Source organism: Schistocerca gregaria, chromosome 4, assembly GCF_023897955.1.
Source record: "Schistocerca gregaria isolate iqSchGreg1 chromosome 4, iqSchGreg1.2, whole genome shotgun sequence".
Taxonomy (NCBI): Eukaryota; Metazoa; Arthropoda; class Insecta; order Orthoptera; family Acrididae; genus Schistocerca; species Schistocerca gregaria.
Genome location: NC_064923.1, coordinates 742562475 through 742589414, shown reverse-complemented (window position 1 = coordinate 742589414; position 26940 = coordinate 742562475). Strand labels below are relative to the sequence as shown.

Sequence of the window (26940 nt, the reverse complement as noted above, 5' to 3'; positions counted from 1 at the left end):
TAAGATACAGAACAAATGGTAGCTTCATTGTGTCAGTGAAAGTATTTTCAGTTAACAGTAAATAATGTAAATAATAAAGTACACAGTACTGTGATTTTATTCCTGTTATCTCCTTAAGCTGGCTTCTCTGATCCTAGGTTCCCAACCTCAAATTGTTCAGAGGAGCATCCTCTATGCCCGGTTAAATTTTTGCATGGTCTTAGGAAAACACCCTGTATACAACACTCCTGAGAAACTGAAAAGTGTATTATCCTTAAATTGTTTAACAAATAATTGGATCCACTCCTCTTGCATAAATTTCAAAAGTTTGAAGAATATTCTTCATTAGTGAACACCATCCATGTCATTTCATACCCCAAAGAAATCAGCACATATTGAAACTGATGTGCTCCTACAGACACAATTTGTCTTCCTGTAAAAATTTGGACAACACTTTTTAGTAAGTGTCATAAAATGGGCTTATGGTGTAACTTACATTCACAACAGACACCGTAGCCCCCAGCACAAGTGCCATTGACAATTCCACCTCGCTGTTCACATTCTGATACTGTCATGCATGTTCCAATATTTCCTGTTGATGATACACATTCCTGGTTCTGGAACTGGAGCACTGAGAATAGTGGCAAAACTGTAACAATATTCATTTTGAATCAGTATTATTCTGTCTTCAAGAATAACAATCTTAGTCATATTGTACTAAATTTGTAAATTTATCAATGGTCTGATGCAAAGTGTCAACCATCAGAGTCAGTTCCATATGTTCTCAAGAAGGAATTTATTATTAGAAGGAGAAATATAAATCCGTCTGCAGTATTATTCTATACATAATGTTCAGCTAAGCTAGCTCCCATTACAGCCATAATACACCACAGATCCTTTGAACAAAAACTTTGGGCAATGAATGGAAGAAAGCACAGGTCATTAACTACCTACAAGAAATGTGTCAGTACACAAGATGATGCGTGTAGATGTAATAGTAAGTAGCTCCATAAATCATGAGTATTTAGCTTCTATAAAGTGTATATTATGTGACAAAGTCATATCAAGTGGGGTTAGAATGTGTTCAGTGATGCATAGGTCGTATCATTTACATTGCTTCATGAAAGTGGAGCCTGAAAACATATCATGTGTTTATAGAACAAAACGTAATGGTTGTTTAGCCACAACTGAAATGTGCCATGTAAATCATGAACTTAAAGTACTAGAAACATTGCAGAAAGAGCTGAAAGCCATTAGAGAACATTTTCTGCTGCTGGAAAGTATGGTTAAAAGCCTATCTGAACCACCACATGAAGAACTGTGACAGTTTCAGACATACAGCTAACCAAATACGCATGCAAAATCTAAACATATTTCAATGGAATTTAAGGTTCCATTAAGAAATTGATTTCAACATCTTACCATGGATGTGAAACAAACTCATGAGTTTATCACCACAGACAAAAGTGCATTGATCTGAATCTCCAGGAACAAAAAGTAAAATGAGCAATATGTCACCACGCTCCAGCTGTCATGAGAATGTAACCAAAGTGACACAAAAAATACCAATATTAGTACAGTTTTGCTTGCTGACAGCCACAGAACAGGACTTGCACAATTCTTCATTACCAGCAAGATTTAAATGTTTTAAGCATTGTGAAACCTGGAACAGGTTTGGAAGAAGTTCTAAAAGACTATAAAATCAGTAGTTGTGTGTCACAGAATCAGTGTATTGTAATTTTTGGTGGCTCAAGTGACATGTATAAAAATGAACCAAAAATAGGAAACATGATCTTAAGAGATGCACTATGTACATTAGGTGATCAAAATGCAATTGTGATTGGTATACCTCACAGGCATGACCTTATAGAATCTTCTTGTGTAAATAAAGATTCAAAAAGTAAACAGGAGTTACAGAAAGATCTGCAAGACCACTATAAATGCTTTCTTTCTCCCTGTTGATCATTTAGAAAGAAAGCATTTCACAACACACTGAATGCATCTAAATAAATGGGGCAAATCACAACTCAGCCAGAAAATCAAAGCCTCAGTGAAAAGTGTTTTTATGACAGTCATAAATGTGACAAAATTTCACTGCCAACTATAAAGGAGATGTGCAAAATACCTTCCCTACAAATAAATCCTGCTACAGCAGTGCTGGAACAAAAAGAAATGATTATAGTGGGAAGTGTTGAGAAAGAAATTATAAGAACAGTGGTAGTAGGTAAAACAACACAGTGAGGACCAGAGAACACAGAAACAGCAACAGTGACAACATATTCAGTTACAGAAACAACTACATCAGACACAACTGTAAAAATATCCACAAGGACACAGCCTGCTAGAGCAAGACAACCACCATCAAGAAGTGAGGATTTTCACTGGCCACAGATGAAGACAGCATCTCCATAGTTCTTCAGATTAAAACAAAACAAAGGCAGAGACAAATAATGGTAAGCGATGAATCAGATACGTCAAGCAGAAACCCCAAGTTTATAATTGTGCATCAAAATGTGCAGTCATTGCAAAATAAGATTAATGAGCTAAAAGTATTACTGTCATATCAATTAAAAGAAGTGTCTGTAATGTGTTTTAGTGAACACTGACTAACTGATGAGATGTTAGCAATCACAAGTATTCAGGGTTATGCTATGACATCTTGTTTCTGTAGAAAAATATCTACACATGGAGGAACATGTATAATTGTGAAAGAAAGTATCAGTTATTGCTGACTAAAATCCCTTGAAAAGTAAGGAAAAGAAGGTAATTTTGAAATTTCTTCTGTAGAACTAACCTTAATAAAAACAACCATCATTAGCCTGTACAGAAGTCCAAACTCAAACATAAAAATATTCTTTAACCAACTTGAAGGTAGTCTTGACAATATCAGGGACCTAAACAAAACATTTATAATATGTGGAGACTTTAACATTGACTTTCAAAAGACAGAGATGATCTTATAGCTATTTGTGCAACATACAACCTGCTCCCAATTATAAATTCCCCTACCAGAGCTACAAGTGTATCCAGCACCACTATTGATATGGTACTGATACACAAGGAAAGCCATGGATATGCAACTAGAAACTTCAACACTCATTTCAGTGACCACTATCCACAGCTTCTTGAAATATCTTCAGTGCCAAACTTAATAAAACAAACATATTCAATAAAAATAGGAAGAGCCTTCAGCCATCAAGACATTGAATACTTCAGGAATTTATAGCAGAAGGAAAGATGGACTGAAATGTACAGATACGAAAACACAGATGAGAAGTTAAACATATTTATGGATATATTTACACACTATTTTAACATGTCATTTCCAGTTAAAAATCAGAAAATCAAGTGTAGTAGGCTCAACAGAAAAAATTGCTGATTGACAACAGGTATAAAAGAAAGTTATGTGCTGAAAAACAAAGATTATATGAGATCTCCAAGTCTTCCAGAGTATCCCATTAATTCCTCGCAAATTTCAAGAATTATAAAATGATACTTAAACAAGTGATCAAAGAAGCTAAAGTAATGGCAAATGATTGATATATAAATAACTTCAATAATGAAATGAAAGCTGTGTAGAATACAGTGAAACTGCAAACTGACAATGTTCCTCCTCAGAATTCCAACATTAAGCTGAATTGTAATGGCAAAGAAATTAACAGTGCTAAAGAAATAGCAAATGTGTTCAATGGTTATTTTAGCAAAAAAAGTGGGCAACTAATCGATGAAATCAAACCTCGCAATAAAAACTGCCCAGTATCATCTGTAAACACCAACATAAATTCTACTTCATTGTTTCTCTTTCCAACAACCCAGAAAGAAGTCCTGTCAGTTATCAGAACTTTAAAAGTGAATTATTCCATTGGAATACATGGTATACCAGACAGCCTTATTAAAAAATGTAGATCTCATTACTGGACGATTAGCTCACCTTTATAATAGTTCCTTTCAATCCAGAATTTTCCCATCATGCACAAAAAACAGCTAAGCTCAAACTACTGTTCTAAAAAGATAAAAAGGATGAAATGTCTAACTACAGGCCCATTGCTCTACTATCTATACTCTCAAAAATCATAGAAAAAAATTTCAAGGAAGAGTAGTAGATTTTCTGGAAGAGCACAAACTACTATCCACAGCACAACATGGTTTCAATAAAAGCCGATCAACTGAAACAGCAATTTTTGAACTATTAACTGATGTACTTTAGAAACTAGATAATGCCAAAAATGCCACAGGAATATGTCTAGATCTCTCTAAGGCTATTGATGTCATAGAGCACACAAAACTATTGCCTAAGCTTGACAACATGGGGATCAGAAGAACATCTAACAACTGGGTAAAGTCACACCTAAGCAGTCGAAAACAAGTGGTTGAAGTGCAACTTCAAAATTTTGTCAGACTCATATAACACAATTCAAACTATGAAACCATTAAATATGAAGTGCCAAAAGGCTCAGTTCCAGGAGCTCTTCTATTTCTGTTATATGTGAATGACCTAAACAAATTCTGCAAGAACATCATCCAGCTTGCTGATGATGCAAGTGTGCTACTGAGTGGGAAACAAATGGAAACGCTTCAGAAGTCTACAACAGAGACACTGAATAATATTGAAAACCGGTTTAGTCACAACAAATTGGTAACAAATGCAAGTGACGCAGTGGCACAAAATTTCTATAATGGGAAAAAAGGTGAGAAAACCATTCAGATTCAGATAACTGACAAAGGCCTTCAGAATGTAGACAACATTAAGTTCTTGGGAATATGGCTCCAAGATAATCTAAAAGGGGGGACATATATTGAAAAAGTCTGTAAGAAATCAGGCACTTCATGCTACTTAATGAGAATGTTAGAGGGATGCTGCCACAAAGATTCTCTGAAAATTGTGTATTATGCCTAGATATAATCATAACTGAAACATGGAATTATTTTCTAGGGTAACTCTTCTCTTAGTCACAAGCTCTTTAGGCTACAAAAAAGAATTATAAGAATAATGCAAGATGTAAAATGGAACGCCCGCATCTCGTGGTCGTGCGGTAGCGTTCTCGCTTCCCGCACCCAGGTTCCCAGGTTTGATTCCCGGCGGAGTCAGGGATTTTCTCTGCCTCATGTTGGCTGGGTGTTGTGTGTTGTCCTTAGGTTAGTTAGGTTTAAGTAGTTCTAAGTTCTAGGGGACTGATGGCTATAGATGTTAAGTCCCATAGTGCTCAGAGCCATTTTTTGTAATTGGAATAAAACTTGTAGACCACTGTTTAAAAAGCCAGAAATCCTTTCACTTCTATGTATATATGTGTATGAGATAACAGTGTTTGTGAAAAAAATATTCAATGGGAAATCACTCTCTCTTCCAGAAAAATAAAAATATCCATTCCTACAACACCAAGTAAAAAAGAAACTTTCATTTAGAGCCCAGCAACACTACCCTCAATAAAAAAAAAAGGAACGCTATATTATGGGAAAGTTACTTATAATAAACTTCCCCCACAAATGAAATCAATAAAGGTCATGAAAATTTCAAGCCAATTGTTAATGCACATTTGACCCGACACTGCTTCTATAGCCCCCATGAGTTCCTTCAGGAGCTTCACTAACAATTTGTGTCTTTGCCTTTGTGATGTATTATATAAATGTTACTAGAACTTTAATGATTTACCATGTAAATGTTACTGTAATACAAATATTAATCTGCAAGTACAGTACATCCTCTTTCTGCTTTGAAATATCTACTCTTTATTTTTGTACAATATTTGCACTGTATATTGTAACTCAGTGATCATTTAATGTAGAAATAACGAAATTAATGCTAATTTCATAGTATATTTTGTTATAGATTGACTTGGTCTACATGAGAATGTACTATTTGTGCACTATATGATTACCAGGATGAATAAAATTCTACTCTACTCTATTTTATTGATCCACAAAATAACTATCTAGTTTCATTAATACCCACTTGCTGTAGAATCCTAGAACACAATCTGAGTTAAAAATAAAAAGGTATCACAAACAGAATGAACTTCTCTATGCCAACCAGCATAGATTCTGAAAACATTTGCAGTACACAACTCAACTAATGCTTTCTTACATAATATTTTGAAAGCTGTGGATCAAGGTAATCTGATTTTTGTTACAGAGGTAAGATTTCATCCATACAAGAGGAATAACATTAATGCAACAACACTTTAGTTTGATAAGTAGTATTTTGTGATCCACACAAATGACTTTGGCAGTATCACAGAATATACCAACAGGACAATTTTTCTTGTTTATATCTGTTACCACTTAATTTATGAGATCTTGTACTGCATTAAATGTGAAGAATCTCTTACAAAATCCAAATTGAGAGGTAGTTAACAAATTTTGGGAAGCTAAAAGAGTCAGTATGCTACCATAGGTTATGTTTCAAAACATTTTTTAAAGCCTGGAAGAAATGATACAGGTCTATAATTAAAGGTGGTTTGCTTATCTCCAGCTTTGCAGATGTGTGTTGCTACAATATATTTAAGTCTATCGGGAAATATGCCACAGGTTATTGGTGATTACAACAATAGCTTAAGGGTAATCCTATCAAGTCAACACAATGTTTTAATATTTTACTACAACACCATCACAGGCAGCAGAAGTACTCTTTAGTGACCTCACGAATTCCATAATCTCCTTATGGATCATATGGTTGAAACTAATGTCAGATGGTGGTCTGCACAAGTAAATCTATCACATTTGTATTTGGTTGTTTTTTACTGGATGCAGTGTTTATAGCCACTATGTGACAGTAATCACTGAGTTAGGTGGCTAACAATTTGAAGATGTCACCATTTCTGCTCAATTTCATTTGAATGACAAGTTTTGTTTGTTTCTTGTTTAATAATGTTTCAAGTAGTTTTTGCCTTATTCTTAGACTGTTTCATTTCTCCAACATAGTACACAAATTTCACGTTTGTTATGGGAGAATGGAGGACTCTGCAATACTGGTGGTAACAGGGTTCCAAATCTTGACTACTGATTGTTTTTTGAGTTATATACAACATTCTCTTCTTAGTGTAAGATACTTTAATCCCAAGGGTTATCCATCTTTTATCCTTGCTTTTGTTTAATTGAGTTTTATAGGAAAACAAGTCTCAAAGTGCTGTTGAAATATCTGTTAGAAAGAATTAAAATTTCCAGTAACACCGTTTCTTCATAAATTTATCCCGAGCACTCTTCCCATTATTTGTCTCTAAATGCTATGATTGAATCTGTGGGTATATCAGCCTCAATCATGTTGGGAACCTCTCTGATGAGGCAGTGAGGAAGGTCTTTGACAAATAGAGGAGTGGCAGTGTTAATAGACGATGCTTGTCTATGGAAGTGTAACCAATAGTTCGTGTAATAAAGTGTGCACTTCATAATGCACCATGTATTATTGGTGGTGTCCTATCAGCCTGTAGTCCAATATTATTGCCACATTGATGACATCTACCAAAGAATGCACATTCATTTGGCATTCACAAAAATCCAGTGTGGGTTATTATTTTTGCAACAGTGTGGCTGCCCACATCAGTTCATCCTCCACACCAACTTCTGTGGACAACAGCTCAAGAACTGCAGTGCAAGATGTGCAATGTGCTAATCATGTGATTAAAACTGATTGCAGTGTTCAAGTGTGATATTTCTGTGGGTAAAACTAGCAATGCCACACTTCAATGATTTCTGCCTGCTCTGAAGCTATAATTAGACTTTGAAGAACAATACTGCATCTGGCCCTGGCTCAGTTCAGCAATGGCAGTAAACCATGTACGATACTGTGTTCATGTCTTCTGCTTCGTCTGGCCATGCACTGGATTTGGGCAACCACAATCAGCTGTGTGCCATGTGGATCCAGCAGTTATGTCACATAATGTCACATAATCATGTGACTATTCATCTGCTTTTCTTCTTGCAACCATCAGTCTTGCATTTAAAATTACTGCCATTTGATGCCACTCAGGCAGAATTATGGTTTGTGACTGCAAAATGTATTGTTGAGACTTTCAGAATTTCCAGTGATATCAACAAGTATGTGCATATAATCTGCCCTCTAGTAGTGTGGGCTGAACTCATTACTGACATTATCCTGACCCTGTCATATAGAATAAGTAAAGTGCAATGAAAGTCCCCCTGTTTCAGAGATTTTCACACTCTCTCAATGACGTAAGTAGAGAACTGCAACTGGCTGAAGAACACCTTCAGGTGCTGAGTGTCAACAATCAGGGACAGAAGGTCATTCCTCCAACCTCCACCCCATTTCCAAAAGAAGTTGTCAAGTAACCTATTCAGGAAAACTTGTGTAAAATTTGACAGTTAGGAGAGAGAGCTTGACAGAACTCAAGAGTTTTAATCTTCCAAGCCATTTCATTACAGCGCACATTCAACTGAAGGACCAAAGATTCATTCTGAAAGTTTGCACAGTTTCAGATGAGCCAATCACGACACCTGTGCAAAGCGTTTAGCCATGACACATATATGGACCATGTTAGGCAGACCATGAGAATTGCCAAGCCTCACCTGGCTAGAAATGAGCCTAGGAGTCTCACCTGGCACACCCAAAGATACATCAGTCTCTTAGCCTGTTGACCACTGAAATCACCAGGCGTTCAGAAAGCCATGTTCATATTGACCCTCTCACAGCAGTCTGTTCTGTGTTTTCATGAGAAACCGACCACATTTATGACTGGTTGGGCAAAGCTCTCTTCACCTCACCTGATCAGCATAAATGGTAAGTTAGCTCCCTTCATCAGAGGGGTCTGAAGCAAGTAAAGGAGGTAAACCAATTGTGTGCTATGCTTACACGCCTCGTGGCCTGGAGCTGTTTATTCGGGCATCAAGTAAAACCCTTACTTTCAAGTACCATCAAGACGCAAGCCTCGGCCTTATCGTCTTTGACCAAATAATTCCAGCATACCCCCAGATTTAATTTATGGAAAAGACAGAAAACGGTACTGCAACAGCCAGATGGTGATTTAAACTTTGTTTCTCAAATGTAAATCAAGGTATCTGGATGATAATTTCAATTTCATTTCTCTCGAAAAGAATTTATTCCACAACTATTCAACAAAGCAAAGCAAGACTGTACATAATACTGGGTGGTTATAATTAAAATGCAGCTACTCGCAGAGATCCAGTGTGGGTTGTAATTATTTTATGGCATCGGAACTTGGTAAGATATTCCAATGAGTTAATGCGGAACTGATTTACACTGGAAATAAATTTGTTCAAATCTTGGCCAGCAGGTGTAAATCTGACGCAGTGAACACAAGAAAGGCATATAGAAATGTTTCCATACATAATAGATTATGAATAGGAGGTGGGCAGAAAAGTCAAACAAATGAGCAAGGCATAATGTTAATTTCGTTATTAACCACCGCTTACAGAGTCTGGCAATGGCCTTGCCGCAGTGGATACACCGGTTCCCGTCGGATCACCGAAGTTAAGCACTGTCAGCCGTGGCCTGCTCTCGGATGGGTGACCATCCGGCCACCATGCACCAGTGCCATTTTTCGGCGTGCACTCCGCCTTGATATGCTAATTGAGGAGCTACTCGACTGAATAGCAGCGGCTCGGGTCAACAACAACCATCATAACGGCCGAGAGACTACTATACTGACCACACGCCACTCCTATCCACATCCTCATCTGAGGATGACATGGCGGCCGGATGGTACCTATGGAATCTTTATGGCCTGTAGACTGAGTGAGTGAGCTTACACAGTCTGTTCAATATAAGCACTGGAGACGTCTGCAAGATGCTGTACAGCACAAGATTAGCGCCTGGTGGCCAAAGTTTGAAATAGCTTTTTTCCAGTATAAAACGGTTCTGCATTAGTGTACGAGGGTCACTCCAAAAGAAATGCACACTATTTTTGTAAAAATACAGTTTTCATTCTGCATGTGTGAAAGTTTTACAGTGGGTAGATACATCCTTCCCGCTTGTTTTCAAACTTAGTTCATCCTGTTCCCGTGAGTGGCGCCATCACAGCATGTTTTCAAGATGGCTGCTACACTTGACGTTCGTCAGCAGCAACGTGCTGTCATAGAATTCCTGTGCTGTGAAAACGAGACAGTGGAAAACATCCACAAGAGGTTGAAAAAGGTGTATTGAGATGCTGCTGTCGATTTCAGTACAGTTAGTCAGTAGCAAGCAGGTTAATGTGATGAAAGCGGGCACAGCAATAGAGAGGATTGTCCTCGCAGCGGCAGGTCACATATTGCATACACTCCAGACAGTGTGCAGAGAGTTAACGAATTGGTGACTGTTGACAGACGCATCACAGTGAATGAATTGTCACACCACGTTGGGATAGGGGGAAGGATGTGTTTGCAGAATACTGAAAATGTTGGCGTTAAAAAAGGTTTGTGCTGGGTGGGTTCCCAAGATGTTGACAGTGGCTTACAAAGAAACAAGAAAACTGGTATGCGGCGATCTTTTGGAATAGTATGATGATAGTGGAGATGAATTTCTTGGAAGAATTGTGACAGGTGATGAAACATGGCTCCATCATTTTTCGCCAGAGACGAAGAGACAATCAATGGAGTGGCATCATGCAAATGCACCCAAAGAAAAAAAATTCAAAACCACACCTTCTGCTGGAAAATTTAGGGCTATTGTGTTTTTCGATTCCAAAGGACTCTTGCTTGTGGACATCATGCCAAGTGGAACCACCATAAATTCTGAAGCATATGGGACGACAATGAAGAAACTTCAAGCTCGACTGAGTCGTGTTTGACTACATCAGAAAAAGCAGAATGTTTTGCTGTTGCAAGACAATGCACGGCCACATGTCAGTCAAAAAACCATGTAAGCGATCACAAAACTCGGATGGACAACACTGAAACTCCCGCCTTACAGTCCTGACCTGGCCCCATGTGACTATCATCTCTTTGGGAAACTGAAAGACTCTCTTCATGGAACAAGGTTTGAAGATGATGACACCCTTGTGCACGCTGCCAAACAGTGGCTCCAACAGGTTGGGCCAGAATTTTGCCGTGCGGGTATACAGGCGCTGGTTCCAAGATGGTGTAAGGCACTTGAGAGGGATGGAAATTATGTCGAGAAATGAAAACATTGTTCCTAAAGGATGTATCGACACACTGTAAGACTTTCAAACATGTAGAATAAAAGATGGATTTCTTTTGGAGTGACCCTCGTATTAGCATATCTACCAAGTTTCGCTGCCGTACGATAATTGCAGCCCATTCTGGACCTCTATGATAGCTACACTTCGATTACAATCACCATGTTGATTGCAATCACCAGGTGTTAAGGTAACAGATTCCAGAATAACTGCATTGCGAACTTGTGTACCTTCTCTGGCAATAGGGTGTGGGCTTATGAAATAAATGGTTCATGCATGAAACTTCAGTACGGAGGTGTGACTCACAGCGCTTCTCTCTTTCTGGGTTAGTCGTCCGACTGACATTCTGTAGTCCTGAAACGCTTTCCGGTCTTCGTCTTCTGACTGCTCCAGGTCGAACAAAGGTCACTGCACTTCCATGTGATGACTGCTGCACAAAAATAAAATAATTAGTTTCGGATAATGTCACTGTGAAATTTCTACACAAGCTACTAGCTAGCGAATCATTATTACTCTATCACCACAGAAGAATTAAGACATTAATGGTAAATTTATTTCTACAAGGGGGCTTGAAAAGGTAAGTTACACATCGTTATGGAAGGCCAAATAAATTTTATTGAATGCTGCGCTGCTGTTCAATGTGACACAGATACATGGTACTATTTTTCAACATAGTCGCCAAGTCAACAACTGTCGGGACGTTGTACAAATCGTTCAATTCCTCGACTACACAAATCTGCTCCTTGGTTGCGGAACAATTCAAAAACCGCTGTATGAATGTCCCCGTCTCTGGAAAATTACTGTGACTCAGTTCCTCGCTTGTCTGCACCCTGTCATCTGTAGTCAATGTCGATGGCCTTCCCGCTCGATCGTCATCACAAACGTCTGGGCAGCCTCGGTGAAACTGTTGGCTCCATTTCACTACGACTGTACCTGCCGTTGCATTTGGTCCACACAAGTCCAGAACATCACGCTTTTCACTATGGCTGGAAGCCGCGCTGTGCTTGGTCCTTATCCGGCAGAATTTCGCGGTGGATCCGTCTGCGATTCAGACGTTTTGTCGACAAGAATCGTACTGCCCCACATACTTCAACTTTCGAGTGCATTGCCATTTCAGTTGCATGCTGTCACGCACATGTTATCCGTGCGACAGCAGAAGTGTCTCTGCAGGAAACCTGGGACATATACTCTCTACTCACAATGTGCCACACTTGTTGCACAATGGTCCTAGCATAGGGCAACGTGTGTAACTTAGTTTTTGTAGTCCCCTCGTATGCACCAAAGATACTGTAAATCTTGCCAGGTAAAATAAATGTATAAACGAACCAAGTAAAAGAATTACATCTTCCAAACTTCGGCGGATGTCAAGTGCACTTTAAGCCAGAATTAAAACACAAAGAAAACTAAAAGCATACTCCAAGGTAAAATGAACTTAGATATGAGATCATTCTAAGTGTAGGAGAGTTCATGTGAGGTAGTGGCGGTAGGTAGTAGGTATACTATAGTATAAAATAAACTGACCCATACCTGCACCGACCCTATGGTATGGGAGACGACAGCGTCATGGTAAGGGCTTTGTTGTGAAATGCCACCCCACGTCAAAGCCTAGTTTACACGACACTAGGTTGCAGGCAACTGCGCTACAAGCCACTGCGCGGCAACTAAACACTTTCGGTGTGTTCCAACTTTGACGACACTAGTTGTATGAGTTTTGAGGTTATGTGTGTTCATAGAGTGTAGACAAACTGAAATGCGAATTGGAGAACGGAGAATAGTAATCGCTTTTTGGATCTCTATGCTTTGCATAAGTGTTTGTGAGATTTCAGTGATGCTGATTACAAAAATAAGCAACATATTGCTGCTGCTGAGACCATCATGTGCGATCATAACATAGATGGTTTGACAATATCTTAGCTGCATTGCAAAATTTATTGAGTTAGGAGCACATATACAACTGAATTAAGAAAAATACAAGCAAGCATAATTCTAGCTGTGGCAATGCTTTCGTCTACAAGACTAAAATCCCATCGTTCGAGTTGGCCAACTCTTTGTTAAGGAATATAGTTGACAGGAGGAAAGGCTACACAAATTCAAGAAGCTGCGTTCTTTATTCAGTATTCATCTATTTAAAATATTCCTGCAATGCTCCCCATTCACATACATTACAATTTTGAAATATTGCCGCTGAAAAAATTTCTTTTCAAGAGAATAGTTTGCAAACCATTTCCCGGCGTAAACTACTGATGAAGGTTTCTCGGGTCTCCAGCCGGGTGGTAGCATTATCTCGCGACGTTTCCGGAAGTGTCATACTACCCATCTTCTGGTGAATATGGGTAGACTTCCCGAAACGTCGCGAGATATCAACGCTACCACCCGGCTGGAGAGCCGAGAAACCTTCGTCATTCTCTTCTTAATGCGGCCTGCTTCGAGTAATTATTGTTGCTAATGTTAATAATTATTACTGTTAGTTTTAATAATTATTGGTGTTAATGAAATATCGTCATCACTAACTAAAACTGTATCTTATAGCATGCCGAGTGTTCTCGATTGTAATGCACGCAATATGATACGTAATTTCAGTTCTGGCGACCGTGCTTCATGCATTACAGTACCTTTATTCCTTATTGCACAATTAACTCTATTCAGAATAAACGTGAACAATCCTGGTGACATTCTAAGATAATCAAAAGAATTTCTTGGATCTTCCATTATAAATTATTTCAGCAAGGATGCTGAGCAACCGAGCTGATGTCTTTTCTTCATCCAGTCACGAATCGAAACACGTTTCTTATTTGTTTCTTATGCAGTGATTCCACGCAACAAGCGTTAATTCCATCACAGCTCGTGCGTCGTGCAGCTGCCAAGACTTTCATTTCAGACGCGACTCAGGGACCCACAAAACGACGAAACTTAAGTGTATACTGGTGTCGCCGTGTCTACAGTCATATATGAAACCGCTTGCGTGCAACTCATTCCACGCAACAAGTGGCGCAACCCAATGTCGTCCTGTAAACTAGGCTTAAGGGACTCGCAGTCGGACAATTGACAGCTATGCACAAACTTAAATCTCGCGTGACTTGTAACCCACAGATAGTGAGTCAGAAAACGATGCCTTAACGGCTTATGTCACAAATACAGACGTTCGAAGTGAATAGTTTTCACTAGAATGCCGAAAAATAAATTGTCGCATAAAGAAAGGATCAACCAAACAAAAACATATTGAGTACAAGGAGCCAGAAAGAAATACCATGAAACAAGAGAGGGGTACAGTACGTAATGTGACGGACAATGTCACTGACGACGAAACTGATAAAACCTTGCTCAAAAGAATTAGTGGACGTATGACATTGGGCGTCTGCCACACTCCACTGAGCAACAGTTGAGGGCTGAGTGTATTACCGAATTATACTTTTATCGTTCACAAATTAAGTACACAACAAAACACTACTACATCCTCGATAGTTTACATAAAAAGAACTGAAATCCTCGACAGATGTCTTAAACAATGTGGAAACAATCATTCATTTCGTCAGCCTGGGTGCTTTTCCTTGGACTTTGAGAGCTTCAGTAACGTGTCCCCCACCCCCCATGAGCGTTTATCACTGCCTGGCACTTACGCTGCAGGCTCCGTATAAGTCTATGAAAGTCATTCATCCTGTTGTATCCATGCTCATTCTTCGAGTTGTTCGAGAGTCTGAGGTAGGACAGGACGACTATAAACATGTCTGTCAAGTTTGTCCTACGTACTCACGATGGGGTTTAGGTCGGAACTCACTGACAGCCATTCTATCACTTCAGTGTCCTGACTTGTGAGCACATCCCTGCTGACCCCACCATATAGGCCGTGGCGTTAGAAGGAATTCAGGGCCACCACCATATGCAGCAGCTGCCACTGCCTGGCTGTAAGGTGACAACGACGAGATCTGTATGCCTGTTAACACTGAAGCCTCTCCGCAACATCAAAGAACCTTGGACATTTGTCAATTTCCTAGCCAATATTTGGCAGATACCTCACACCAAGTGTCTCCACAGACGAACACGGCCCCTCACCTTGTTACAGAGGACATTTGGGTTCATCTGTGAATAAAATGTTTTGACCGAGCGAGGTGGCGCAGTGGTTAGCCCACTGGACTCGCATTCTGGAAGACGACGGTTCGAACCCGTGTTCAGCCATCCTGATTTAGATTTCCCGCGATTTCCCTAAATAGCTTCAGGCAAATGCCGGGGTGGTTAAGGGCACGTCGAACTTCCTTCCCCATTCTTCTATCGTCCGATGAGACCGATGACCTTACTGTTTGCTCCCATCCCACGAGTCAACCAACCAGCTAGCCAACACGGTTCGGCAGTGACGAAGTTTTCAATGGACACGGGAATGACGGAACTGAAGGCAAGCTGAAACATGTTGTAACGTCAAGTGTGGTACTCTAACAGGACGCCTGGGTTGTAATTTCCATTCTGATAACCCGTATGATCGAACACAGAGGCTACAGCGGCCCTTCTGAGATCGTCTTGCAGTGCTCTGGTGGTATCCGAACGACGAAGCAACGCAGTCATATGGGTCTTCACGTGGGGTGCAATGAGTCTGCTCGCCATACACGTCTTCGTGTAGCCTGTCCACAACCTACAGACTACACATGGCGAGGCATTGGTATCTGCACCAATACGACGGAAAACTCATCCTGCCTGGATCAAACCATGCAACTTGCACTGCACTAAGACGTCGCACTGCATGTGCTTGGTTGAACAGAACGTCTAAAAATGACAACTGCCATCTTTGTGCCTCACAAGGACACACGGGGACACTGGTACTCACTTCCTTCTGAGAGGTCACCAGACACTGTTACGCATAACACTGCAAATAGATGGTGAATGATTTCAGTTGTTGCCTACGCTGAAAGCGAAAATGTCACGCCATGCAATAATATCACAGGTACCGCCTGTTTCAAAATAGATTTAACATACCGGACTTTGATGCACGTCTTCCCCTAAGTCTTTCGAATTCATGTGGAAATTATGCAGGTCATTTCCCTGAAAATCCTTCTTTCACTATTGCCTACAAACAGTGGCGGTTTTAGAGGGTCGGGAGGAACAACGGCACTTGCCCCCCCCCCCCCCCACTCCCCTCAGAAAGGGTTAGTATAAAACATAAAACATCGCTTTTAGAACATTGTATTCCTTACCCAGTCATTTTGCACGTACAGGAGATAGGCAAAATAATGTGAACGCCTGTACTTACTTCGGAATAAAGGGATGGACACTCATTTGCCCGTAATACGGCTACGATTATTCTTGGAATACTGGCATATAAGGATTGCATAGTCTCCAGTGGAATGTTATGCCACTCTTCGATCAAAACCTCTGAGAGACGAGGGAGGCGGGAAATCTGCTCCTGAGTATGCTCTCCAATACTGTCCACAGGGATTCGATAATGTTCAAGTCCGGGGACTGTGCTGGCCAGGGAAGACGCTGCAATTCAGTTGCATGCACCTCATACCACGATTGTACTGTCCTGGCTGTGTGAATGGGTGCATTATCGTCATGAAATACGGCATCACTTGTTGGGCAACAACATTTGAATCATGGGACGCCCCTGATCATTTAAAATGTTCACATAATCTTTGGCTGTCGCACGGTCTTTGAGAGTAATGACGGAACCAGCAGAATACCATGATATGGCTGCCCACACCAACACATTTCCGCCTCTATGCTTAACCGTTGGAGTCAAGCAATCAGGGTTTTAGGCTTCTTTTGGCGTTTTTCAGACGTAAACCCTACCCGATGTTGGGAATAACGAAAATGTTGACTCGTCGTACCATATGACGTCTTTCCACTGATCAGCCGTTCAGGATTTTTGCTCCTGACACCATGTTTTATGCTTCTTTGAGCTGGTTGTCGTCACTAATGGTTTCGGCATAGCAAATCGCCCATGAATATTCGCTTTATGGAGTTCTCCGCTGACAGCGTCGATAGATATGAGGTCTCAAGATGGTTACTGAGCTCTGTAGTCACTTTAGCCGCCGTAGTTTTGTGTTGTTTTGACACAACTCGTGTTGGCATAAGACAATATTTGTCACTTAGCTTTGATTTGCGCCCAGTATTACATTTACAAGATGATGTCTTTCCATGTAGGCTGTCATGACTGTTGATACAGTTGCTCTTGAAACATTCGCCGGCCGTGGTGGCCGAGCGGTTCTAGGTGCTACAGTCTGGAACCACAAGACCGCTACGGTCGCATATTCGAATCATACCTCTGGCATGGATGTGTGTGATGTCCTTAGGTTAGTTAGGTTTAATTAGTTCTAAGTTCTAGGGCACTGATGACCTCAGAGCCATTTGAACCATCTGAAACATTCAGTAAGTTGACTGTCTTTGTTACTGATGCTCCAGCTAATCGGGTTCCCACAATCTGCCCTCTTTAGAACTCCGTTATGTCCTTCTTTGCACGTCGACCTCGGCCTCTGAATGCGAATACGAAGTATACTCTACTCGAAAAGAACCCGCCCTGATGCCTAGTCCGTACTGAACACGCACAGTCCATTGCGACACGTGCCTTACCTGCGTTGTTGACCGTCAAACAGAACCATCCCATTGCTACCACTGAACACATTATTTTGCCTATCTCCTGTATGTTCTTGCAGCTATTGCCGGTAGATGGATGTAATTGAGGCGCTGCTATTCCTATTTGGTATAATTTAGCAGGAGAGGTTGATCTGTTACTTGTGGAGTGAACGTGACGAACGTGATAACTTAAGCAAATGTTTGCAAGCATACTATGTTGTGTTTTCTACACGCCGAACGTTAAACAGGAGACGATATCAGTGAGTCTAAACGACAAAAGACACGTCACTGATTTATTTATTTACTTTTTTTTGTAGAAACTTAAAAGATGAAAGTGAAATTATGTGGGCGAAGGTTTATCACTTCCAGCAATTATGGATCCAGGTTCTACCAGTAATTCCTCTGCAAGTAATTTGAGTGCTGTGATGAAGAAACTACTGTGCATGAACATGATGTCGGTCATGTGGTGAACGAAAGTCGACGTCTCACGGAGGAGAAAACATTTCCTACCAAATTTTGCTTTCCGAAAGTTGCGGAAGGTAATAAAATGCAATCGTTCCAGAGAAAATGGCTAGAAGAAAATATCTGGATGGCCAACAGCAACAAATTAAGTGGGGGATTTTGTAAAGTTTGCGTTCTCTTTGGTAGGACGGAAGCAGGCGACAAAGATATGAAATTTGGAAGACTGGTGAATGAACCAATGAAATTGTGCACGTAAATAAAATTATACAGAGTCACAGAGAGAAAGGGTAACGTAAGAGAAATGTAGTTGCTTGGTAGAACTTTCTGGATATGACGGAAGGGGAGTCAACGGATGTTTAAACGAGAGATGAAGAGGTTAGAGGGAAAAGAGTGGACGAAAATAGAAAAAAACTGCTAATTTCAATTTTTAAAACAATAACGTTATTTGGAGCACAGAATACGCTCTTACTGGGCACAGGGATGATGAATTATTGGTGGGTGAAGGCAGTTACGAGATAGACACTGAACGATTGGAGAAAAAAGGAAATGAACGTATGTCATCTACATCTACATACATACTCCGCAATCCACCATACGGTGCATGGCGCAGGGTACCTCGTACCACAACTAGCATCTTCTCTCCCTGTTCCACTCCCAAACAGAACAAGGGAAAAATGACTACCTATATGCCTCTGTACGAGCCCTAATCTCTCTTATCTTTGTGGTCTTTCCACGAATATAAGTTGGCGGCAGTAAAACTGTACTGCAGTCAGCCTCAAATGCTGGTTCTCTAAATTTCCTCAGTAGCGATTCACGAAAAGAACGCCTCCTTTCCTCTAGAGACTCCCACCCGAGTTCCTGCAGCATTTCCGTAACACTCGCGTGATGATCAAACCTACCAGTAACAAATCTAGCAGCCCGCCTCTGAATTGCTTCTATGTCCTCCCTCAATCCGACCTGATGGGGATTCCAAACGCTCGAGCAGTACTCAAGAATAGGTCGTATTAGTGTTTTATAAGCGGTCTCCTTTACAGATGAACCACATCTTTCTAAAGTTCTACCAATGAACCGAAGACGACAATCCGCCTTCCCCACAACTGCCATTACATTCTTGTCCCACTTCATATCGCACTGCAGTGTTTCGCCCAAATATTTTATCGACGTGACTGTGTCAAGCGCTACACTACCAATCGAGTATTCAAACATTACGGGATTCTTTTTCTATGCATCTGCATTAATTTACATTTATCTATATTTAGAGTTAGCTGCCATTCTTTACACCAATCACAAATCCTGTCCAAGTCATCTTATATCCTCCTACAGTCACTCAACGACGACACCTTCCCGTACACTACAGCATCATCAGCAAACAGCCGCACATTGCTATCCACCCTATCCAAACGATCATTTATGTAGATAGAAAACAAGAGCGGGCCTACCACACTTCCCTGAGTCACTCCAGATGATACCCCCACCTCCGATTAACACTCACCGTCGAGGACAACGTACTGGGTTCTATCACTTAAGAAGTCTTCGAGCCACTCACATACTTGGGAACCAATCCCATATGCTCGTACCTTAGTTAGGAGTCTGCAGTGGGGCACCGCGTCAAATGCTTTCCGGAAGTCAAGGAATATGGCATCCGTCTGATACCCTTCATCCATGGTTCGCAAGATATCATGTGAAAAAAGGGCGAGTTGCGTTTCGCACGAGCGATGCTTTATAAAGCCGTGCTGATGCATGGTCAGCAACTTCTCTGTCTCAAGGAAATTCATTATATTCGAACCGAGAACATGAACGAGAATCGTGCAACAAACCGATGTTAAGGGTATTCGTCTGTAATTTTGAGGTTCCGTCCTTCTACCCTTCTTTATATACAGGCGTCACCTGCGCTTCTTTCTAGTCGCTCGGGACTTTACTTTGGGCAAGAGATTCGCGATAAATGCAAGCCAAGTAAGGGAGCCAATGCAGCAGAGTTTTCTCTGTAAAACTGAACTGGAATCCCATCAGGACCTGGCGATTTATTTATTTTCAACCCATTCAGCTGCTCCACAACCCCAGGGATCTCTATCACTATGTCCTCCATACGGTATGTTTGTACGCTTTTGGTATAACTTGTTCAGCAGCGAACACCATCAAGGAACCTGCTCAACGAAGGTACTTAACTAGAAGAAGAAATAAAATCACCGCTACCGACAGAAAAGATTCACACAGTGAAGAACACTAATGCGGTGCAGAAACTGTGTAACATTCGCAGTGCAAACAGTACTGCAACGACTGCGTTTTCCTTACTTCATGCTGTGCAGTCATGGAAATTTATTGAAAGTTTGTGTATGCTTGCTAAAGTGGTTGGGAAAAAATTGCCACCTGCCCGACAACTGCAAGACAAGGGAATCGAACTACTCCAAGCAATGCAGCTCGTGCAAGCAGCGCGCGACACCTCGAAAGAATTTCGTGAGGATAGTATTTTACACTTCCATCCTGTCTTTATAAGGCAGCGTAAGAACTTGCTGAGAAATTTGGCACTGAGATAAAAACACCTAGAACAACTGCCCTGTAGAAGAATCGAATGAATGCTCCACCTGACTCACACGAGGAACACTTTAGGAGTGGCAATCTGGATTCCTTTTGTAGATTACTTTGTAATGAACTGTTTAGAATGTACCAAAGTGGTGTAGGTGAAGTCGAGACGAACAGTTTATGTAGGATACTTGCGGTCTATCAGGCTACAGCGCATGCGGCCACGCAAGCTTTCCAGTATCCTCTCAATCTCTTATCCCACAGGCTAGGTCGGCTGTTTAGTTAACATTATTAATTTAAACTTTTCCGTGAGGGTATTGAAAGAAAAACTTCTTCCCTGAAGAAGATCCCAGCAGAGGGGTCGAAACGTCGATTATTTTAGAAGGAAATATGACGCGGCCTAACAACCTAGAAGATTTTACCTTTATAGAACTCATTGTTGAGCCCAGAGACGCTCTCCCGCGCTTTGTCGTACCTCCCAGAGGTTATATTTGATCTGTTATCGATCGAGAGGCAGCAACAGTCATGTCACACCATGTAAGCATGATTGAAGACTCGTCCTCGCAGCCTTATTCCTGTCAAAAGAGCTGGTGCAAAGTAATTTGGCATACTCGAAAAACACGTTCTCTTCCTGAGCGCTAGGCGGTTCCGAAGGCGCGCCCACCGAATTTGATGATGTTTCGTTTGTTCGGCGCTCAATTGGGCGGCCATCAGTGTCCGTACAAAGACCCAGTTTCTACACAATCCAATTTTTTCTCACACAGTTCAGCCTAGCCACTGTCACGAATGACAACGATGATGAGGACAACACAAGCACCCAGTCCCCGGGCAGAGAAAGTCCCCAACCCGGCCGGGAATCGAACCTGGGACCGCGTGATACAGAGGCAGCAACTAGTCCACTAGTCCACGAGCTGCGAACCCCACCGCATTTGATTGTCGCCTGCCGACTTGTGCTGTTACCTGTATGTTTTACAGCACAAAGACATAATCTTCGCTCTCCTCGGGCTCAGAGGAAGTTGCCAGAATGAGATCCTCACTCTGCAGCGGATGGTGTGGTGGTATGAAACTTACTGGCAGATTAAAACTGTGTGCCGGACCGAGACTCGAACTCGGGAACTTTGCCTTTCGCAGGAGAGCTTCTGTAAAATTTGGAAGGTAGGAGACGAGGTACTGGCAGAACTAAGCTGTGAGGACGGAGCGTGAGTCGTGCTTGGGTAGCTCAGATGGTAGAGCACTTGCCCGCGAGAGGCAAAGGTCTCGAGTTCGATTCTCAGTCCGGCACACAGTTTTAATCTGCCAGGAAGTTTCATACAGAGGAAGTTCTTCGAACTGTGCTTCAGAGGGCTGCAAATACCGCTTGCTATTACACGCAATGGATAGTAAAGAACCAGAAGTAACATAAACCTAGGATTACAATACTTTCTGAGGGTTAACTATTTCAGGAATAACGTGGAAGGCGTTGGATGGTTGATGTGGGGGAGGTGACCAAACAATTAGGTCATCGCTCCCATCCGGTTAGGGAAGGATCGGGAAGGAAGTCGCCCGCGGCCTTTCACAGCAACTATCCCGGCATTTACCTGAAGCGATTCATCAAGGACTAGCTAAATCAGGATGGCCAGACGCTGGTTTGAACCGTCGGCCTCCCGAATGCGAGTCCAATGTGCTAAACATTGCACCACCTCAATCGGTGCTGGAAAGGGAGAAGGAAACGATAAGTGTTTAGTACGTACGGCAGCTGTGTAGGTGAAATCGAGCCGAACAAGTTGATGTAGGACATCTGTAATCTTATGAAGCTGGAACAGCGTCAAAGTGGCTTACGAAAGTCAACACAGCGCGTACCCGCCGTGCCTTGAATATTAAAATAACCCTTGTTCTTGCACTTAAAAAAAAGTAAAACTGATGTAGTGTATGTGTAAGTTTTATCCCAAAATATTGTCAATCTTAACACCATAAATTAACAGATTGTTCTGCTGGCCTCTTACTACGAACTAGGTGGTAAGTTCCTATGGGACCAAACTGCTGAGATCATCTTTCCCTAGACCTACACACTACTTAATGTAACTTACGCTAAGGACAGCACACACATACACCCATGTTCGAGGGAGGACGAGAACCTCCGACGACGGGGGAAGTCGCGCAAACCGTGGCAAGGCGCCTTAGTCCGCGCGGCTGCATCGAACAGCTGGGTTTGTACGAGCGTTGGAACTTTAATAGTGCAACTATTTATTTACAGCTCGTACAAAGTAGATACATGTTTCAAAGTCTTACTGACCTTCAATGTAGTCACCAGCATTGTGTATAACCCGTTGCCAGCGATGTGGAAGTCGTAGGATACTCTTAGAAGTGCCGGTTGTGTTGACAGTTCGAGGGGCGCGATCTGTTGCCCGATGAATTTGTAGCAGTTCTGAAGCGAATGTCCTGAAGTGTTTTCTCCAGTTTAGAAATGGAGTTGAACTCAAGAGGGCTTAAGTCAGGGGATTGCAGTGGGTGATGTAGCACTTAGCAGCCCCGTCAGTCAGACAAATCAGTAACAGCTTGCACCGTACGTGCTTGAACGTTGTCCTGCAAAATGATGGTCAGGTCCTGCAGAAAGTGTGATCACTTCTGTCTCCATACTATTCATTTTTGGAACACAACCTACGCCCAGTTTACAGAAGTGATGACACTTTCTGAAGGACCTGACCATCAGCAAGCATGTACAGTGCAAGCTGTTACTGATTTGTTTGACTGATGGGGCTGCAAAGTGCTACACCACCTACTGCACTCCCCTGACTTAAGCCCTCGTGAGTTCAACTCGATTTCTAAACTGGAGAAAACACTTCACGGCATTCGCTTCAGAACTGCTACAAATTCATCGGGCAACAGACCGCGCCCATCGAACTGTCAACACAACCGGCACTGCTAAGAGTATCCTACGACTTCCACATCACTGGCAAGGGGTTATACACAATGCTGTTGACTACTTTGGAGGTCGGTAAAAGTTTGAAACATGTCTCTATTTTGTACGAGCTGTGAATAAATAGTTGCCACTATTAAAGTTCCAACCCCCGTAAAATTAAATTGCTATTATGGAGGAAAATTTGGATTCCTTTATGGAATCAACCATTTTTCCAGTATTAATATCAGTACAGTAATTAATTTTCGCCTAGCAATACACCCTGAGGAAGGCGCCTTGCAACAGTCGCCGAAACGTCGGAGTTTTATAGATGACAATGCGGCCTCAGACCCAGAAGAATTTTATTGACTGTGACAACGGCCGCGGAAGCCTATGTTTACAGTAATAATGGGGTATATTGAACGTATAGAGAGAAAGGCAGTACAAATGGTCAGAGGTTTGTTTGATGCGTGGGAGCGCTACAGAGATGCTGAAGAAACTGAACTGGCAGACTCTTGAAGACAGACGTAAACTATGCCGAGAAAGGCTACTTACAAAGTTTCAAGAACCGGTTTAATGATGAATTTATGAATATACTACAGCACTTCACGTATTGCTCCTGTAGGGATGGTGAGGACAAGATTATATTGATTAAAGCACACACAGAGGAATTTAAACAATCATTCATTCTTACCGCGCTCCATTTAAAGTTGCTGTGTGCGACGGAAAATACTGTGGCTTTAGCAATTACAGTATAACTTGATTTTGTTTGCCTCGCCGTTCTCGGGACACTATATTACTTTATAGGTGCGGCGGCGATTTTGATTCTCTACTGTGGTCAAGATAGCTACACTTCTTTCACAACTTCTGAACGAGGGCTCCCCAGCTCCGAATCATATGAAGCAATTGGAGGTCGGTCGACTTCGGGATCCTAGTGTTTTGTGTCCTGCCGCTGCCAACAATAAGGTACATGCGTGATGCCGCAGCCGTTAAGAAATAAAAGTCGCTCCGTGCCGAACTTTACAAGCTCACGCACAGTGCCAGAACTGCGCGAGCAAAGGACAGCCATTCCCCAAGGAGCTCCACTGTCCAGTGGCTATCTGTGTGCTCGGGTTCGGTCGGCAAAGCTTGGCTTCCTCCGTTGTCCGCATCACCTCTCTCCCCCGGAAAACTCGGCCAGGACTTCGTGAAAACTACAGACGCTCGAGTTTATCGGACAAAGCCAAACAGAACTCTCTCCATATTTTGTCTGTCGCTATGTTGTAGTTCTCTTTTCGAGCTGCAGAAAAGGACTGCTCCAACGTCATGGCACGCGGATTCTTGCGAGAATTACCAGCACAGCATTAACATAACTCTTTCGCACACTAGGAAACAACTTATCTACAACAGTGGTTTGCCACTGGTTTGTGGTCAATGAAGACTCGTGAATAAGTGCTGAATGTACGAGGGTCATTGAGAAAGTAAAGAACGAATGTGTACCATACCCAGAGTCTATCCTACACCACCGCGATACCAAGCGTGTCAGTTAGCACTTCCCTCCGTCCCGACCGTTTGCAGATTGAGTTTTCGTAATTCCCCCATAGTAGCCAAAACAACTCCCCAATTTCGGCACTTTTCCACCAATACACTCCTGGAAATTGAAATAAGAACACCGTGAATTCATTTTCCCAGGAAGGGGAAACTTTATTGACACATTCCTGGGGTCAGATACATCACATGATCACACTGACAGAACCACAGGCACATAGACACAGGCAACACAGCATGCACAATGTCGGCACTAGTACAGTGTATATCTACCTTTCGCAGCAATGCAGGCTGCTATTCTCCCATGGAGACGATCGTAGAGATGCTGGATTTAGTCCTGTGGAACGGCTTGCCATGCCATTTCCACCTGGCGCCTCAGTTGGACCAGCGCTCGTGCTGGACGTGCAGACCGCGTGAGACGACGCTTCATCCAGTCCCAAACATGGGAAATGGGGGACAGATCCGGAGATCTTGCTGGCCAGGGTAGTTGACTTACACCTTCTAGAGCACGTTGGGTGGCACGGGATACATGCGGACGTGCATTGTCCTGTTGGAACAGCAAGTTCCCTTGACGGTCTAGGAATGGTAGAACGATGGGTTCGATGACGGTTTGGATGTACCGTGCACTATTCAGTGTCCCCTCGACGATCACCAGAGGTGTACGGCCAGTGTAGGAGATCGCTCCCCACACCATGATGCCGGGTGTTGGCCCTGTGTGCCTCGGTCGTATGCAGTCCTGATTGTGGCGCTCAACTGCACGGCGCCAAACACGCATACGACCATCACTGGCACCAAGGCAGAAGCGACTCTCATCGCTGAAGACGACACGTCTGCATTCGTCCCTCCATTCACGCCTGTCGCGACACCACTGGAGGCGGGCTGCACGATGTTGGGGCGTGAGCGGAAGACGGCCTAACGGTGTGCGGGACCGTAGCCCAGCTTCATGGAGACGGCTGCGAATGGTCCTCGCCGATACCCCAGGAGCAACAGTGTCCCTAATTTGCTGGGAAGCGGCGGTGCTGTCCCCTATGGCACTGCGTAGGATCCTACGGTCTTGGCGTGCATCCGTGCGTCGCTGCGGTCCGGTCTCAGGTCGACGGGCACGTGCACCTTCCGCCGACCACTGGCGACAACATCGATCTACTGTGGAGACCTCACGCCCCACGTGTTGAGCAATTTGGCGGTACGTCCACCGGTCCTCCCGCATGCCCACTATACGCCCTCGCTCAAAGTCCGTCAACTGCACATACGGTTCACGTTCACGCTGTCGCGGCATGCTACCAGTGTTAAAGACTGCGATGGAGCTCCGTATGCCACGGCAAACTGGCTGACACTGACGGCGGCGGTGCACAAATGCTGCGCAGCTAGCGCCATTCGACGGGCAACACCGCGGTTCCTGGTGTGTCCGCTGTGCCGTGCGTGTGATCATTGCTTGTACAGCTCTCTCGCAGTGTCCGGAGCAAGTATGGTGGGTCTGACACACCGGTGTCAATGTGTTCTTTTTTCCATTTCCAGGAGTGTGTGTTGAACCTAAATATTTCTCTATATTGTTATGTGTGATCACCGTTTGAAGCTGGAAGAGGTGGGATGATGTGTTCAGGGCCATAAAACTACAGTAAGTATCACAAAACCACAATACATAAACTAAAATTTTTAACTTGCAAACAAAATATAGCCTGACCAGGAAAATTAAAAATAACCTGCTTTAGGGATTCCACATTATTCATGCTTTTTTCATTGTTCTATTGATTTACGATTAGCGCACCACCTATATCTCATTTTGCAGCTCAACACCATTGTGCACTACGCTAAACTCGGCACCTCCAGTCCACTACGCTACTGCGAACGCAAAATCCGTGCCTGTGATTTTATAGGCAAAGGCCTTCCCGCAGTGGTTGCACCGATTCCCGTGAGATCACCGAAGTTAAAAGC

The 26940-nt window shown here is 42.5% G+C and overlaps 1 protein-coding gene across 2 annotated transcripts in view; it reads right to left on the bottom strand.

The window, feature by feature from the left end:
• LOC126266689 (uncharacterized) overlaps positions 1-26940 on the bottom strand; it is a 148772-nt gene that overhangs the window by 85986 nt on the left and 35846 nt on the right. The window contains exons 3-4 of one of the 2 annotated variants that reach the window (XM_049971120.1): positions 11373-11496; positions 476-628 (exon numbers count right to left, since the gene is read on the bottom strand). In XM_049971120.1, the coding sequence (XP_049827077.1) occupies positions 476-628; positions 11373-11496 (277 nt within the window). The remainder of the gene's footprint in view (positions 1-475; positions 629-11372; positions 11497-26940) is intronic. The other variant, XM_049971121.1, reaches the window with a different exon arrangement.